The 18,134-nt window shown below is 44.4% G+C and overlaps 1 protein-coding gene across 10 annotated transcripts in view; it reads left to right on the top strand.

Annotated features, from left to right (window-relative positions):
• The window catches only part of FMNL2 (formin like 2), a 268,459-nt gene that overhangs the window by 144,821 nt on the left and 105,504 nt on the right, over positions 1-18,134 (top strand). For all 10 annotated transcript variants that reach the window (XR_003094270.1, XR_003094271.1, XM_025205197.1 and 7 more), the window contains one exon: positions 3,081-3,164. Coding sequence is in view for 8 of the 10 variants with exons in the window: in XM_025205197.1 (XP_025060982.1) it covers positions 3,087-3,164 (78 nt within the window). In the remaining 2 variants the exon portion in view is untranslated. Of the gene's footprint in view, positions 1-3,080; positions 3,165-18,134 lie in introns of those variants that run through there.

Below are 18,134 nucleotides of genomic sequence, written 5' to 3' on the forward strand. Positions count from 1 at the left end.
AGCCCCTGCTCCTGCCCCACTCCCTCCCTCACTGTGGGGGCCTTGATCTGCACCCCACCTCACAGCGGTGAGGAAGGGAGTAGGGCTGGGGCTGGGGATTGAGACCCCCACAGTGCAGGAGGGAGTGGAGCAGGGGCAGGGGCAAATCATTCACCCCTTTCCCACTTTCTCCTGCACAGTGGGGATTGTCCCACAACCTGGCCAGGGCCCCACTCACTGTGAATGGGGCCCTGGTCGATCTGGGTTGTGGGACAATTGGAGCCCAGCAGCTCATCCAGGGGAACAGTGCGGGGGAGCATGGGGGGGGGGGGGCCAGGGCCCCCCCCCGGCTCCCTCACAGTGTGCGCAGTGACGGGAGCCGTCCTCCCGTGACCCTGGATGAGCTGCTGGGTTCTGGTTGTCCCATGACCCAGCCTAGTTGGGGCTCCATTGCTGGTGAATGGGGCTCCAGCCGGGCTGGATCATGGGACAATCCCTGAAGTGCAGGAGGTGAGTGGGGCAGGGGTGAACGATTTGTCCCTGCCCCTTCTTCTGCCTCTGTCCCACTCCCTCCTACACTGTGGTGGGGGTCTTGACACCTAGTCCAACCCCCCTGTCAGAACAGCCCGGTGCTGCTCTGGCCCCAGCCCGCAGCATCCCACAGCCCGTCCTACCCATGTGCTGATCTCACGGGGGTGTACGTAGCAGCGGTGCGGGGGGGGGGGTGCGCAAACAGGGGTAGGGCCTTGCGTGCGGCAGCCACCGCCACTGCCCTGCTTGGCTGCACGCTGCACCACTTTACCATGGCAAGTCACAGCTCTATGGGTTGCTGACAGGCCTCATGCCTGGCCAATCGCGTGCTGCCAGGGATGGGCACAAAACATACCCCCCCCCACCATTCAGACCCTTGCAGCTCTGCTGTAAGGGGGTGGTGAACTAGGGTGGGGGCGAGGATGCACCATGGTGTGCTGGGCGAAGCTGGTGGTGCCCGGTGTGTCCCTTCCCGTTCCTGTCCCCTTCCCCCAGGTAAGAGGCAAAGTGTGGGAACACCCCAGGGCGCGCTCCATCCCCGTCCTCTCACATGTACCCCCTACAACCTTTTTAAGTAACCCTGGGGGTATGCGTACCCCTGGTTGACAACCCCTGTCCCAGAAGACTACAATACTGCTCTGCTCTACATAGCTTGTTGCCAAAGCTCCTTGGGGTTAGTACTTTGGTTATGATACCTGCCCATTCACAACATAGATGCCTTTTCCTTAGCAGTAAACCTGTGGCATGTCTACTTTGTTAGGAGTTTTCTATTGACTTGACAGATATAACTCAGGGCTGGATGTGGACTCTAGTGGTTGTTTTTTTGGAGTCCCAAGGATAAGTTTGTCTTAGTGTCATGGGTAGTTTGATACAGTAAAATTGCCCAGCTCATGGGCTGAATGTTTTGAAATTTGCTTGTCAAATTATTCCTTTTCTACTTTAAACAGTGTTGGGTGCTTGTATTTATTGTTGCCTCTGTACTAGCTGCTGTTGGGAGTATAACTGGGATGTCAGCAGTCAGAGCAGTGGTTTTCACCCAACGTGCTGCGGCTCCCTGGGGTGCTGTGAAATCTTTTTAAGGGTCCCATGGTGTGCTGTGCAATATTAGCATTGTTAGTTGTACAAATACCTACACAGGATTCACAGGTAAGTCCAGGATTTCAAATAGGAATCCATAGTATCAAAAATATTCTGACCTCCTGTGATCTTTGAAATAGAAGAACTGCTGTATTATTTTTCTGTAGTCAGACAAGTTAAAAGCAAGAGCTGACATTTTCCAAGGAATGCCTTGAGGCTAACAAGGAGTGCTTTCAGTCAAGAAAAGGTTGCAAATCCCTACACCCTGCACCAGCTTGGGAGTCAGGAATAAGCAAGGCCAGGAGCCAGAGACTGGGAATTAGGCACAGATTCAGGCAGGAACCAAAGAGTCAAAAAGTGAGCAGAGTTGCAGGAGTACAGTCAAAGATCAAGAAGAGCCCTACACCTTGGCACTCCCTTCTCCTGTTCTTGATTTAAATAGGGAAAGTGTTTGGTCAGGCATTGTGGACCAGCCATCTGGGTCTCAGGGAGCCTCAGGCACTGATGAAGGTCTCAACAACTGCCTGGGAGGGTATGGGTGGCAGTCAGGAGAAAGCTACTATGTGGTCAAGGCCATTCTCCCAGGTTCAAGGTTGCAGGCCCTAGGGCTGTAAATGTCATTATGCAGCTGCCTTCCCTGAAATTCCAACTGTTAAACAAAGAACATACACTGATTACTGTATCGACGCTGCAGCTGCTTTTGCTATACATACCTGATCTATTAGGCAGCGCTGAAATGTGTTGCAGACTAATCTTTCATTGTACTGTTGGCACTTCCACAGACATGAGTTGTTTGATTCTGTGTACCTCAAATGGAAAAAATAAATGTTTAGATATGCTGCTGCATGGCAGGCAGGTCCATAGCTGTGTGAGCAGGGGAAGTATCTTGTGGCTCTATCACATCCTGTTGGATACTGACTTGGAAGTATCTTGTGGCTCTATCACATACTGTTCATGGCCATTTAACTTATTTGTACCCCAGCTTCCTGATTATATTAAAGTTTCTTGAGAGACCTATTAATGTTTGTAAAATGCAGGCAATATGGGTATTCACCATGTAAAAGGCAGGGATAATCTGTTTGCACTGGGAAGTTTCTAGCAGTCTGCACTGGCAACATGACTTCACCCAACTAGGACTGCCTTTTTTTAAAGAGAGATCAAGACCTTATTCTTCACGCAATATTTAGGAAGTGGTATGCTTCTGAAGGGTGCTCTCTTTAAGAAATAGTAATGCACTTCCACCAGTTTTCAGCGTAGCTCACCGTTGGGAGATATATGATTGAGCATAGTTGATTTTCTTTCTCTTTTTGCTTTACTAGCACTTCCTGGGCTAAGCTAGAGATACAAAAGGTCCCTTCAAACTAGCGGTGTCACCAGGAATTCAGATGAAACTATTAAACAACCACAGTCGTACTGCCTTGGTTTGCTCACGTCTGACTCCTCTTGACCTTAGGCCCATTGTGGTCTCACGTTTGTTTTCTCTGTCTCCACAGAATGCAATGAACTTGCCACCTGACAAAGCCAGGCTACTGCGGCAATATGACAATGAGAAGAAATGGGAGCTGATCTGCGATCAGGTAAAGAGCACTGAGGAGGGCTTCTAGCATATGGCACAAGCTGGGTTTCTTCTGTATTTTCCTGGTCTTTTAGAGAGCACCAAAGTCAAGGTCAAACATTCCCTTGGCTTTTTCATTTCTGTGGCTTTATGTGCCATTACTTGTAGCATCCTTTTGAAACTTTACAACAGTACTTCTTAATCATCTGTAAAATAACAATTTTCCCCATCTGATCTTATTCTCTCCCATTTGAATGTTTTGCTGTTTGTCGTGGTCTAAATTTAAGGAGAATGGCCTTTCTTCACCTTTTGTCTGCTTGTTTGAATTTGGTTTGAGCTAATAATTCTTTCTGTGTCTTGGTGAATGGTTTTGGTCCAGTTTGTATACAATTCTCATATCACAAAACTATTATCATGATTGGCATAAACTAGCAACCTTAGCAAAGTGTGAATGGGCATGTGGCCTGAATTATTTCTTCATTTCCAGAGGTTGAGTAACAACTTGAGCTTAAACATCACCATATGCCAAGAGAGCTATGTGCACCAGCAGCACTGTTGATGCTGGCTCTCAGAACAATGTATTACAGTTAACATGTGGGCTCTGTAGCACCAAAAGGGAAACAGAGTATTTAAAGAATTCAGAGCACAATAAAAGGAAGACAGATATCTGAGCTAAGACCTAAATAGGGCCCTACCATAAGGACAGTCATCAATGAGAGCATGGACTCTGAACACGTAAGTGCCCAGAGGCATGTTCTTACCCTGTGGTAAATGAAAGAAAGCGTATCCGTCATTTTCCTATCTCACATTCCCCACGGGGTAAGAGCATGCACATGGACAGTTACTGTGGAGTAAATGACTCTGTGTAACCTCACACCCTAACTCTGTGGTTCTCTACTTTTTTAGGCTCAAGGCACCCCTCATTAGATGCAAGTTCTTAGCTTTCACTTAGTTTCTGACTATGGAAAAATAACAGAACAGTTCTTCTGTTGCAAAGAACTCAGAAAGACCACCGCACAGCACAATATTTTTGACATGGTAGATTCCTTTTTGAAATCTCCTGAGTTTATCTTGTGAATCTTATGTAGGTGTTTTCCCACCTACTAGTGCTAATATTACCCAGCACCCCTGCTGGCTCTGAAAGGATCTCCTGGCACTCCAGGGTGCCATGACATCCTGGTTGAGAATCACTGCCCCAGTTATCTTGCAGTAACTTGTTGTGGACCTATTCCACAGAAGGCAAACCCATATGGAGTCATGAAATGTAACCACAAAAAAGAGTCATAGTATAGGAACTTGGATTGAGAGTTCTGGAGGGTGTATAATCATGTTGAGGGATCATGATTAGGGCAGAAACAAGTTTTGTGGGACACGTTGCATTCATCCCACAGAATAGTTGAGCTTACAATGAAGCCAGAGTATCTTGAAGTAAACTGCGATACAGAGCTCTCTGCTTGCATTCCTTGAATACTTTATGCAGAGCGTTTTTAAGCACTGTACTACTGAAAATTACACATTACTGAGATACTCCAGCAAATTGTTTAGTTGACTGTAAGTAACTAGTTTCCCAAGGGATGGTTGCCTAAAGCATGTACCATCAAAAGGTGAGCATCTCTGGATCGTTACCTTTGTCCTTGGTTTTATACCACGTCAGTTTGCATGGTACAAAATTTTAGTAACAGGAAGTGTATCATGTGGCCTAGATACTCATTCACATCTCAGGGTGAATCATGCAGTTTTAGCCTACAACTGCTGCCACTTCATGTAAGTCTTGATGTCTACGATATGCAGGTAACAGGGGTGAGCGAGATAGGAAGCATATACAGCACAGGATAGGGGAGGCAGAAATGCAGGCTTTAGTGGCATTTTAAAACCACACTGAGTCTGCTTAGTCAAGATAGGGCCCCTTTTTCACTGTTCTGAAGGCAGGGCAAAGAGCTGTCCTAACCATGCTGAGGATTTCTCACATGGGAGGATCCTGAAGTGGGGAATCAGAATAGTTGGCTGTGTGCCAGTAGTCTGAACCCAGCCAGTATATAGGGGACATACTTTGGGGCATTCAGGGAAGTGTGACTGGAGTTCTGCTATCTGTCACAACTCCCCAGCTGCCCTGTCAACCCCCTTGAGAGTGATTGCCAGCCAGTGTAAATTAGAGCTGCCAGGAGGCAGGCATCTATAAAGGCAGCATAATACAGCATATGGTGCATGAAATATTTATATTTGTTCACATAATTATGGCACATGGCTAACACACATTTTCCCACGAATAAATTGTGTGTGTAATATATGCTTTCAATTTTAATTGAAGCAGAGCTTGAATTGTTGTTTTGTATTGACATCATCAATTACCCTATAACATTTTTCATCTTTTTATTTTGTAAAAACAAAAAAAGTACGTGCATTAACAAAACACCCGAGGGAAGTTAACTTTCATTTCATGTGGTTCTGTGCTGGTTTTGAACTAATGACCTGAAGGAAAAAGGATTTTAGATTAGAGAAGTCTCTCTCGCTATGCTTTTTTTGAGCAGTTCATAAGGCATTTGCTGATATTCTGTCTCTGACTAGTCTGTGGAGAACTGGGTAAAGAGGTAAAAGGAAATGTGGAATATAGTGAATTGAAGTTGGAGAACCATGAGTCTCATGCTTTATTGAAATTTTTATGGGAAGGGGCAAATTATCCCAAAACTGAACATGGAGGAATTATAACACCTTCTTCTGAAGTATCTGATTCTGATGACTGTCATAGGATACTACAGTAGATGGACCATGGGTGCAAAGCAGGTTTACTATTCTTTTGTTACTGCAAAACTTCTGACTATGCTTGCCCTTTTACTGCTATGCTAAAAGCAGGTTCCTTGCTTGAGACTGAATGAGGATAATAAATTATCAGTGTAATAGTATTATTGGTGCTGGTGTTTTTTTTACAGTTGCAGTAGTTCCCGATTTTGCAGGGTACTGTACAAACACAGAATAGCGGGCAGTCCCTGCCCCAGAGTTTCTACTCTAATACAGTGTTTCTCAACCCATGGGCCACGATCCAAAAGTGGGTCGCAAGAATATATGAAAGGGTCATGAACAAATTTAAAAAATGGATTCTCTTTTAAAGGAGAAAAATGTGGCAACCCGTGGCTTTTCCCTTACAGGCCGGCGGAGTTCCAGCTGGGCCGTCCTTACCCCCTGCAGCCCCCACCCCACAAACCCACCCCGTACCCTACACACTGCGGGGCTGGGACCTGGGGGTGGGGGGTGGGGGGTAGCAGGTTGGGAATGAGCACTGGATCGGGACTGGCCATCAATGTTTACAAATGGGTCCCGGTACAAAAAAAAGTTAAGAACCGCTGCTCTAATAGATGAGAGGGATACAGGATGAGGGAAAGGGTATATAGCATGTAGATGGAGTGAGCCTGATGACACCAAATGTTATCAAAAGTCCTGGATTGCGAGGCAGTGGAGAATTGTCCCCTGGGTCCTCAAGAGGGTGTGGAGGGAAAAAAAGGTTTAGTTCTGTTGGTCTAGTCATTAACGGTTGCTGGTTTTATATTGGGAGAAGAGACCCGACGACACTTTTGAGAGCCAAAACAGCAGTCAGGCAAGAAAATATCCAAGATAGAGTGGCAGAGAAAGATTGATACTACGGAAATACAGAGCCGCAACCCATAGCTGCAAGTGCTTCAGCCTATGAGGGTTTTTATTGTGAGAGAGGAAAGGATGAGGCCATGGACAGATGTTCAGGGTAAACAGTGGCAAGTCTAGCTCTCCAAATTAAAAAAGCAAGCAAACAGCTCACTATGAATACATGACACAACTACTAAAAGAATGAAGGCCTGTCCCTAGATGAATTAGGGACAATTTTCTCAGGCTTTTAATGCCTACCTTGTATTATACAGCCTACTCATTCCTCATTCTTTCAGCGTTCAGCCTGGAATTTTGCTCCAGTCCTATGCCTCAAGCTTTACCTTTGTGTTCGGGTAATAGAGAAAGTGATAACATTTGATAAGGGTGATAATGTTTTTTGCATTTGGTTTAGGACATGTTAGTTCTCTGCAGTTATCCTTGATTGGTGCTTTTGGGCTTTTCAGCTTCGTGGGGTGAGAATAGGAGTGGGTGGGGAATATATTACAAAACTCTTTGATACCCCCTACTGGATTACTTATCATATGACATTGGAAGTCTCCATGAAGGTTTATTTCTTTGCCAGCAGGGTGTCTTCTGCATTTGGCGCTGCTGGTGATGTGTGGAGTAATAGATGTGGGAGGACTCAATGGGAAACAGATGCATGGTGGAAGTGCAGAAGCTTCCTGCCCAGAATGGCCATTTGTTGAGTTGTCTCAAGCTGTGTGTTTCTATTGTAAGGAAACCCCAAACCAGGAAAGTGTTTAACTTGGTGAAAGTCTTCCCTTTTAAGGATTAGTTACCAACATGGAGCCTAATGCAGGGTTCTAGAAAGGTTCCTTGAGTGTTTTCCACTTTTTGTAACAAGCCTAGGCCTTGGGTGGCATGAGTTTGGGTTTCACTTCTGTCAAACTCAGGTCAGTATGTAGCTGTGGGTGCAAAACGTGGTAGTTTCACCTGATACCAGTTCAGTTGTGGAGGCTTAAGTTTAGTTTTATTTTAAACTTCAGTGTTCATTGTAACTTGAAACTTGACTTGAAACTCTGGAAGTTCAAGCCTTTGGGAAATAAAATCTGAAAAGAGTTTGTGTAAAGCCTGCAAAACCAAACCCTATTTTTCACAGCTGTAGGGTGAAACCCTGATTCCATTGAAGACAGTGGCAAGACACCTGCTGACTTCAGTGAGGCTAGAGTTTGAATCCTAGTTATGCTTCACAGAGGTGAGAACCATTTTGGCATGTTGTCTGGCTGAAGTCTACAAAGTAAAGAGCTTTCACACTTGGAAGCTGGTGTTCTCGCATTAGGTTGCACAAAAATAAACAAATAGAGCCAAAATGGTCTTGTGTTAAGAAAAGATCGAATGCCACAGAAGGATCCAAACAATTTATGCTCACACTGAACAGATCTAAATTATGCTTGTTAAATCATTTTTACTAAAACCAAAATGAATTATTAAGCCCTCTTGTTCCTAGAGCTAACAGATAAATGATCAGAAATTCACCCTACTGCTCTCTGGAACCCAGTCTTTCTTTTTACATCTTCTGAATCTTCCCCCCCCCCCGGCGCAGTTTTATTATGAAATTTTTAAAGAGGCAACAGGTCTAAGCAGGAATACATACATAAATCATAGAACTTTTGGGAAGATGGTGCATTATGAAATAAATTGGGAGCTTACCTGAAAAATCAACACCAATCAATGGCTGATGTTTAGAGCCCTCAGCATTAGGGCTAAAAGTATCCAGTTGCCCTTTTCACCTCCGTCTGGACATTGCTTTAAAGGAGCATCCAGCTACCACAAATAGCAGAACAGTTCAGACAACATTTTTGCGTGTTGACTTCACCTCTCAGATGGACCGTTGTGTTCAGAGTCTGTTTTACTGATAAAGAAAAGCTGACCAGCAGTGTGACTGTGTGAAAGCTGAAGGGTTTGAGAATCAATTTTGCTTTCTTGGTGGTGATACATTATCGATTATTTGAAGCTGAGGAAAGCCCCAAACCTCTGTTTAGTCATTTGATAAGGAAAGGGTGACTGAAAAATGACTTCTTGTGCTTGTGTCACCATATGGAGCCATTAACCCTTCTGGAGCCATGTCAGGATTTCCCAGTGTCAATCACTAGTACATTTGGCATCTCCTCTTCCTTTCATTTCCAGCAAAAAAACATTTTTACACAGAGACTTTGCATGCAAAAACCAGATTGATTTTTCTGTGTAAATCCTATTTTTTAAAGAACCCTGTTATGATTAAAAGATGGATTATTTTAAAGCGATGCAGGATTTATTTGTTGATATCTTTTATTAAGCCAATTTTATAGTTAGAAGAGATATAAGACAAACTTTCAGGCATGTACAGTGCCTTCCTCAGGTTTGGCTGAAGTCTGGCTCAGGAACAGCATTTTGTGCCAAAAAGTTTTCTCATCTGTCTCCCTACTACAGTGTTGGTCCAATAAACGATATTACCAAAAAAATCTTGGCCCTTGCATATTTCTGAGATCATCACAGCGACAACAGCACTACAAGCTGGATGATTTTTAAGGCATAGTGATATAACGTACAGTATTGTATTGAACTAATAGGCAGTGCTACTGTATGAAGGTGTGAGATTTCATTAGTTCTGTTTAAACCAACAGTACGAAAGGTAATTCATTACATTTCAAACACTGAATAATGGAGTTAGCTGGAATCACAGACACGGGGCAGGAAGTCAGATTTTTCCACTTCACTGAACTGGCAAGAGAACATTAGCATTGCTTGTGTGTTACATTACCTTTGAGGAATTTGCATGCATTGACTAGGTCCCTAACAAAAGTGCTGGTGACTGATGCTTCAGAAGATGAGTAATGGTGGAAACAGCTCCTTTGCTCAAACTACCTGTTGAAATCTAGCCTTGCTTGCTAGTGACCAAAAGTTGTTACTCTCTGATAGCAGTTTGGGTCTGCAGTGAGTGGATGTTCTCATTTAAATTCATAGTGCTCTCATTTCAATTCATAAGTCAGCTTGTCTGGTGGTCTTCATAGAGGTTAGAAGCAGAAGCAGCATTTGGAGCAGATCAAGATTCATTGCTGGTGAAAGCTTATCTTCCTGTTGTACTTGTGTTTTGTGAAAGAGAGAACATGGGTAGTCAGAGCTGCCAGCCCAGTGCATTTCATTAGCATTAAGTAAGAAAAGAGAAACTATGGTTAAAATAATTTGGTTTAAAATTTTACTTAGTGATCTTTCCAATCACCAAAACCATGCAGGTTTGTCATCTTGGATTTGTCAAATCACATTGTCCAGATTTGAAACAAGTAAGGGTCTGGGCTTTCTTTTTCTACTCTATGTACTTACCTAACTTACATTAATACTAATGGAGATGCAAGTAAACAAGGGAGGACATAGATTCCTAAGGCAGAAAATGTACTGAGCATTTTCAGAGGCAAAAGGACATTGGAAATGACACTACTTCCTGGTTCCAGAGTAAGTCTTTTTTCTAGAACTGAGTGAGCAAGAGAAACATCAAGTCTTCCTTAGGGCCAGTTTGATAGGGAAATAATTTATAAATTAACTTTTACATTCATAACTTCCAGGAAAAACTTAGTAGTATAAATGTCTGTAAGTAGGGCGATCATTCTTGGAAAAGGAGAATAAATTTGTTTGTTAAAGGAGATTTTGTGGGAATGGTTTTGGGTTTTGACACTGAAACTCTTCCCTAGTTATTTTAGTATTTAATACACATATGGGAATTGCTGGTGACTTATGTTCAGATCTCCTACGCCATCTCAATCGGTGCTGATTGGTACACAAACAATAAATCAGTTATGGTGTTAATACAGTATCCTGGCAAACACTAGAATGAGTCAGTGAGAGAGAAACTTCATCGGGCAGGCATATGTTATCCTGTAAACCCTTCCAGGTAAATGAAATGAGCACATTGCAATGCTTTCTTTAGGGGAACATAAACTCTCCCAATTAAATTAACCAAGAGATCAGGTTTGCTTATCGTCTATATCAAAATAATTGCCAGTAGTTGCTCAATTTTATCTGTCTGCCTGAATTTTTCTTTTATTGCTCTACTTAATATATATCAGTGGTGTCAAAGATACTGCCAGCAGGGCAGATCTGGCCCATGGAGCTCTATCATCTGGCCTGTGGTGCTGCCTGTGGGTCTCGGACTGACCCCATGTGCAGTGTGTGCTGCACGTGATGGATCAGGCTGGGCCCAGTGTGTGCAGTGCATGTGGTGACCACACTGTACAGCTCAATGTGCAGGGCTGGAACTGGTGTGGGCACTGCAGGTGGTACATGGAGCCAGTCTGTGGGCCCTAAATGGCTCGTGGACTGGCTCTGCACCCATCATCTGTCCCACAGGGCTGGATGAGTTTGATACTGCAAAGGGACCAGATTCTAACAACCCCTTCTTTTTTCCTCCCAGAATATCTTATTTGGATCAGGTTTCATAGTTTCATAGTAGCTAGGGTCAGAAGGGACCTGAACAGATCATCTAGCCTGCCCCCCTGCCACAGGCAGGAATGAATGCTGGGTTCACAAGACCCCAGACAGGTGATCGTCTAACCTCCTCTTGAATATGCCCAAGGTAGGGGCGAGGACCATCTCCCTGGGAAGTTGGTTCCAGATTTTGGCCACCCTAACGGTAAAATATTGCCTTCTGATCTTCAGCCTAAACCTGTTCTCCATCAGCTTATGACCATTGTTCCTTGTCACCCCAGGTGGTGCTGGGGAGAAAAGAGCTCTGCCTATTTGCTGTTGATCCCCCCTGATGAGCTTGTAGGCAGCCACCAGGTCCCCCCTCAGCCTCCTCTTACTGAGGCTGAACAGGTTCAGGTCCTTCAGTCTCTCCTTATAGGTCCTGTCCCACTGCCCTCTCACCAAGCGGGTGGCCCTCCTCTGAACCCTCTCCAGGCTGGCCACATCCCTTTTGAAGTGCAGCGCCCAGTACTGGACGCAGTACTCCAACTGCGGCCTGACCAAAGTTGCATAGAGGGGGAGTATCACTTCTCTGGCCAGCTTGAGATGCACCTTTGGATGCATGACAAGGTATGGCTGGCCTTGCTGGCTGCAGTCTGGCATTGGTGGCTCATGTTCATCTTGGAGTCAATACTGACTCCAAGATCCCTTTCCGCCTCTGTGCTTTCAAGAAGGGAACTCCCCAGCCTGTATGTATGCTGTGGATTTCTTCTCCCAAGGTGCAGCACCCTGCATTTGTCTAGGTTGAACCCCAATGTATTCTCATCTGCCCACTTCTGTAGTCTGTCTAAATCTAGTTGCAGCCTCTCTCTCCCTTCAAGTGTGTCCACCTCGCCCCACATTTCAGTGTCATCAGCAAACTTGGACAGTGTGCCTTCCACCCCCTCGTCCAAGTCGCTGATGAAGATGTTAAACAGTGTGGGCCCGAGTACCGAGCCCTGAGGTACCCCACTGCTCACATCTCGCCAGGTTGAGTACAGCCCGTCCACCACTACTCTCTGGGTGTGCCCCATCAGGCAATTGTTTACCCGTCCAACTGTGCAGGCATCAATGCCACAGTTGCTTAATTTATTGATGAGGATGGGGTGAGAGACAATGTCAAAGGCCTTCTTAAAGTCTAGAAAGACTATGTCCACAGCGACACCATCATCCAAGGATTTAGTTACTTGGTCGTAAAAGGCAATCAGGTTGGTCAGGCAGGACCTGCCTTTGGTGAACCCATGCTGGTTGCCCCTGAGCATGATCTCCCCTGCTGGCCCCCCCACGGGTATGCTCCTTGATGATCCTCTCCAAGAGCTTCCCGAGCACCGAGGTGAGGCTTACAGGCCTATAATTACTTGGGTCCTCCTTCCTCCCCTTCTTAAAAAGTTCAGGCAGTCACAGGTATTATTCACACCTGATGAGAACAAGCTACTGAGCTGAGAAACATTGAACCATTGCCAGCCTATAGCATTTGTTCTGACATACAGTACATGAAAAAAATGAGAGAATTGACAGAATTAGGCCAGGGAAGCTCCATTTAGGACAAGGAAAAGTCATTTGGGATCTTTCTGAAAGGAATGAGGGAAGCTAGCTCTGCTGTCCCAAGCAAGGTCTTGAGCTGAGGAAACAGCCCTTTGAGATGAAATGATGTCAAAATCTGCTTCTAAACTTACTAGCACTAACATGTAGAGGTGCACTGATACATTGGTCCAATATCAAGAAAATTGATCATATTGGAAATTGGCCTGATGTGGCTGATAATTTAGTTGATAAATGCCTGTGCATGCGCGCAGCCGCAGTGCAGCATGTAGGCAGTGAGGAGCACAGCCCGGCAGCTTGGAGAGATGCATGCAGCTGGAAGGGGAGGGGTGAGGAAGGGGCGTGGGAGGGGGAAGATTAAGGCCCCCATGGTGAGGGAGGAGTGAGGCTAGGGCTGGGGCATGGGCTGGGGCAAGCGCTGCCTAGCCAGGGCGGTGTGGGCATGAGATGGAGCTGCAGCTCCGTTCCACACCCACCCTGCCCCGGCTCGCCTCGCCCCAGCTGGGCAGTGCTTGCCCCAGCACCAGTTCTCCCTCACTGCGGGGGCCCCGATCTGCCCCCACATGCCCCTTCCCTCCCCTTCGACCACACCAGACTTACCATCTGCATGCAGCTCTCCAAGCTGCTGGGCTGGTGTCAGAAATCGGATCGGTATCGGCCAATATGCCTCCTTAAAAATTGGCTATCAGTATCGGCCCCAAAAATCTCTATCTGTGCATCCCTACTGACATGAATGTTTGGCTTTTTTCCGTAACTAAGTAGACCACCTTTCAGAGGGATAAATATCATCTCCCTGCTAGATCCATGTTTGAACCCTATCTAGAAAATGCCTAAGATGCTAGTGACTCATCTGTGGTTGAAATCAGATAGCCCCTCATTATTTGCTAAGGAAATCATGTTTAAAAAGATGCAACTGTTTGTCAAGGTAGTCAGTGCTGAGGGAGTGTTCATAGGGAACAGGCTATACTGTGTATTGAGGGTGCTCCATCAGAAGTCTTTCAAAATGTGCACCCATGTGTGTACATGCACCCGCCTCCCCCCCCGCCCTCAAAGTTTGGATTCCTAGGATCATGTGTCTAATCTCAATAAGTCACTATCTTAGCATGAATTTTTTGTACCCCTTTTATGAGTTGTATCCAAGAAATGTTTGCAAACTAAATTAATAATATTCACTTTGTTGTGGCTTCATTTTTTTTATGAAAATGAAGAATTTTACAGAATTACCAAGAAGTGCAAAGACAAACTGATTATCTATGTTCTGCTATTGTAAGCTACCCTGAGTCTCTGCTGGGAAGGGTGGCATATAAATAAACAAAAAAATAGTGGCCTGAACTGGATTCCTTCTCATTCTGTTATCTCCCCACTGTCTGTCTTCTGCATTTAAATGTTATACCTGACACTTAGATGGAGAGCTCTTTGGGACAAAGGATATATCTTCTGAGTAGTGTATAGCACACTTTTGGGCATGATAAATTAAAAAATTATAATTAATAATCAGTGTGCACCACCCATACTCCATGACTTTTTAAACATCAGTGTACGAAATAATAAGGATAAAATAATTTACCGCCTGTGTACCTGATAAATAAAATGACTATAATTGTTAGGTTATGCTTTCTTCACTGTATATTTTTGTAGGTTCAACAACTGTTTCTGTCTACATTTTAGGCATGACATATTGGGTATAGGAGACAAATATTTGCTAACTGTTTAATCTGTGTGAAAACTATTAGGTCACTTGAATTTTTGTAGAGACAAATCTGAATTTTAAAGCCTCTACATATATGATAAAAATACATTCATAGTTCAGATAGTTTTAAACCTCTTGCCATACACGTTTTTATTTTGGAAGAAGTTTTTGGTCTGTCAGTAAATACAAATAGCTAAAAATGGTGGAAGACGATATAAAGAAAGAGAAAAAGAACACTTTTTTTAAACCATCATTTGTAGTAGCTGAAGACTGTGAAATTCAAATTCAGTCAATCAGTGCAGAATCCTACAGCTTAGCCATCAGGTTTATGTTTGTAGTCAGAAGCACTAGCAGTAGCTAGTGTTAGGCAGGGTTTCAAGAAGGAAATGACACCTGAGTTAGTGCACAGGGACCTGACACAATTGGTATAGTTACCAGAATTGGGATTTCCAAAGGAGGCAGGGTTAGAGCAATGCAGTGATCCTTCCCTCTTTTGCATCTCTCAGCAGAATTGAGTCAGCACAAGAGAAGCACATACTGCATCCTGTCAATAGATGCTGTAATTGATAGTCCATCTTATGTTCCCTTAAACCACCTCAGGAATTGATTTCTGGCTGAGTCACCAGAATGTTTCTAGAGATATATACCACTGCTCTCCATGCAGGCTTTGATTTCCATTGTGCAGCCCGCCTACATACACAGCCTCATTGTATTGTGTTTGTCTTCATTGCCGTGGTGTTTCACAAGCTTGTATCTGAAGTTCTGGTCTCTGGCATGCTGGTGTTAGCCCGTGGTTCACATTTCCTCACTTAACTGACTTAACCCAAGTTGTGTTATCACCACAAAGTTGACAGAGCTACAGAAAAAGGAACTAGACTCCATTCTGCCTTGTACAGCAGTCACCAAATCGTCAGCACAACTCTGGTTGTAGCAGTTCTATTCCTGATGATTCTGTAAGAGCCAGGAAGAACTCAGTTTGATTTCCAGATCACAGGTTAAGTTTTCCGGTTCAGCAGACAGTGAATACCATAGGCTTCCAGTATGCTGAAATCCAACAAATCTTGCCTGAGTGGGATTCTGAGCTCACCCAGAGCATGGAGGTACTGCTGCTGGATCAAATACTGTGTTGAACTCCCTACAGATCAGCAGTCCCAAGCCTCCTAGCTTTTCCCTAGTAGCCAGAAATGTTAGAAAAATACATGGGGAACTTATGGTTGGTGGGCGAGCTGAATACACCTCTCAGTTTGCTACTATATAATACTTAGCAGTCCATAGCAGGCCTTTTCCTTGAGGGTCCTATTCAAAGCACATAGACTTTTCATTGACTTCAGAAGGTGTTGGAACTAACCCTATGTGTGGCTCAGTGAAGTTCTACTGTATATAACTGTAACAAGTTCTTGTCCCAAGGATGGCTGCTTAGCTCTTGCTCTGCCCTCACTCCTGAGGCTTGCTCCCCTTTACCTTTGCCTTGTTCTTAAATCTTTGAAATGAGAGGCTGCTCCAGGTGTCTCTGCTTTGTCTTAAGGCCCCTTAACCATGCCCATGCCTCACAGGTGTCATTAATCATGTCCATTATCTGTCCCCTTGGGCCATGGCCTCAGTCCTGTGCCTGGGCCTTCCTGCCCCAAAACTTTGCCTAGCTTGGCTACTCCTGGGTTGGCTTCCAGTCTTGCCTTCTCCGCCCGGGCACTTCATCTCCTACAGCTACTCAAGCACAGCATCTCAGCCTGCACTCTCCCCCTGGCACTTCATCTCTATGGGCTACTCCTGGGCACTGTGCCCTGCCCTCTCCTGCTCCTGGGCTTCGATCCCTGGCCCTGATCTCTAGACTCCCTCATCCTATCTACCACCCTCTCCAAGCTATGGGTCCTCTGATCCCCTTGGTCTCCAGCAGCCGCCCCGACCTATGGTCTTCCTAGATCTTGCCCAGCTCCTAGGCCAGTTGAGACTGTGGTCACCCTAGCCCTCCTTGCTTCCCAGCTCTCTGCTCTCTCCTGCCTCTCTCTGGGCTACGGGCTCTCTAGCCCTGTCTCCCAGGCCTTTCTATTCACAGGCCTGTTGGGACCTCTTCCACCCCTTAGTCCCATCCACAAAACTCCAGAGTTGCTTACCCCTCACATGTTAACATGTGTGCTCACATGTTAACCAGGAGTCCTGCTGCAGCCCTGCTGCCCAGGAACTCCTCTCTCCATTGCCCTCAGGGCTAGACTGCCTGACCAGCTCAGACCCTGGGTTTATATGCTTCTAGCCAAGCCCCCTTCTGGTCAGGTGAATGTCTAGTTAGCCTCTGCCACATCTGCAAGCTGATTCTCAGGCAACCTGCCTTCTCTCAAAGTAGCAGGAGTACCAAGCCTCCTGCTCTGGTACCCTTATATCAATATTAGACAAATTATTTTCGGAGAATATGTGTATTTTCTGTATTATCCCCAAATCATTAGCTAGCAAAAGGTTTAAAAAAATCTATATTCTGAGATGGAAAAATGCAACCAAGATATTCAGAATAGAAGAAAGGAGTGCAATATAACTAACCAGATCATATGTGTCAGAGAACTCGTTAGAATAGAAAAGCTGAGAGGTAAAGCTCAGAAAATAATATATTGGCATAGCTTGCTCTGCTATTGAATTAAATCTTTGTCTTGCCAGGAATGGCGGAAAGCCAAGTATGTCAGGGATTAATGACTTTAACACTACATTAATAAATGAGATGTTGGATATTTTAAGCAGAAAGAATTTGATAAACTTGACCAATTAAATACCTAGTCAAAATAGAAGGTAATCATTCTTGGATTCTATGAGGGAAGATATTTCTTATCTGATGAGAATAATACCTGTCAGGCATGTTTATTTTTCTTGAATGCAGAGAGGCTATATTTTGGTTGTAAGCCTGTGAAACTATTGTCTTTGCTGAGTACACTGTTATTTAAGTGGTTGAATTAGAAGCATGGAGTAGTGGCCAGAGCTCATCCCTGGGAGCCAGGAGATGTGGAGCGTTTAATTCTGCCACCAATTTACTATGTGGCCTTAGGAAAGTCACTTAACTTCTCAGTTGTTCCTTCTGTAAAAAGAGAATAATGCTTCTGGTTCAGCTCCACCTCCAAGGGGAAACTGAGGTTGAATACATAAATAACTGTTTGTGCAGAGATTTGATGATCAGTAGAGATCAGTATTGGATATGATGATTCTAGCAAACATCTCCAAAGCCAGAAGAATGTTGCTCAGTCATACATGTCTTTCTTTTCCAGATCCTTTAAAAGAGCAGTGCCTCTCATTTATGTTATATGTTTGGAGTGAAACAATGGTGCAAATTAGGAAATAATATATTTCATAACACTGTCATAATGAAAACAGTGTCATAGGTTGAAAATTATACTGTCTTGATCTCTTGGACTTGCTGTATTTAACTGGGGATCAGTTCTAACATACGCTGTAACCAGAAAGGCTGGATATGAGTGTTGTATGCCATTGACCAGAAAGCAGGTAATCCTAGGTTTCCTGTTTTACTTCTTTTGTAAATGTAACAAGAAGCAAAAATATCAGACCATAAAATCGTGTTGTTCTGATTTGCATCTTTTGTTTTCTCCTGTTTTTAAGAGTCTTAATCAATAAATAATTATGGATTAATTTTGAGAGAAAAATAGGAATGTACAAAATGTCAGCACCATAAACCGTCATAACAGTTTCTAATTACAGTACTCAAAGCCTTTCATT

Source organism: Alligator sinensis, unplaced genomic scaffold (assembly GCF_000455745.1).
Source record: "Alligator sinensis unplaced genomic scaffold, ASM45574v1 scaffold61_2, whole genome shotgun sequence".
NCBI classification, from domain to species: domain Eukaryota; kingdom Metazoa; phylum Chordata; order Crocodylia; family Alligatoridae; genus Alligator; species Alligator sinensis.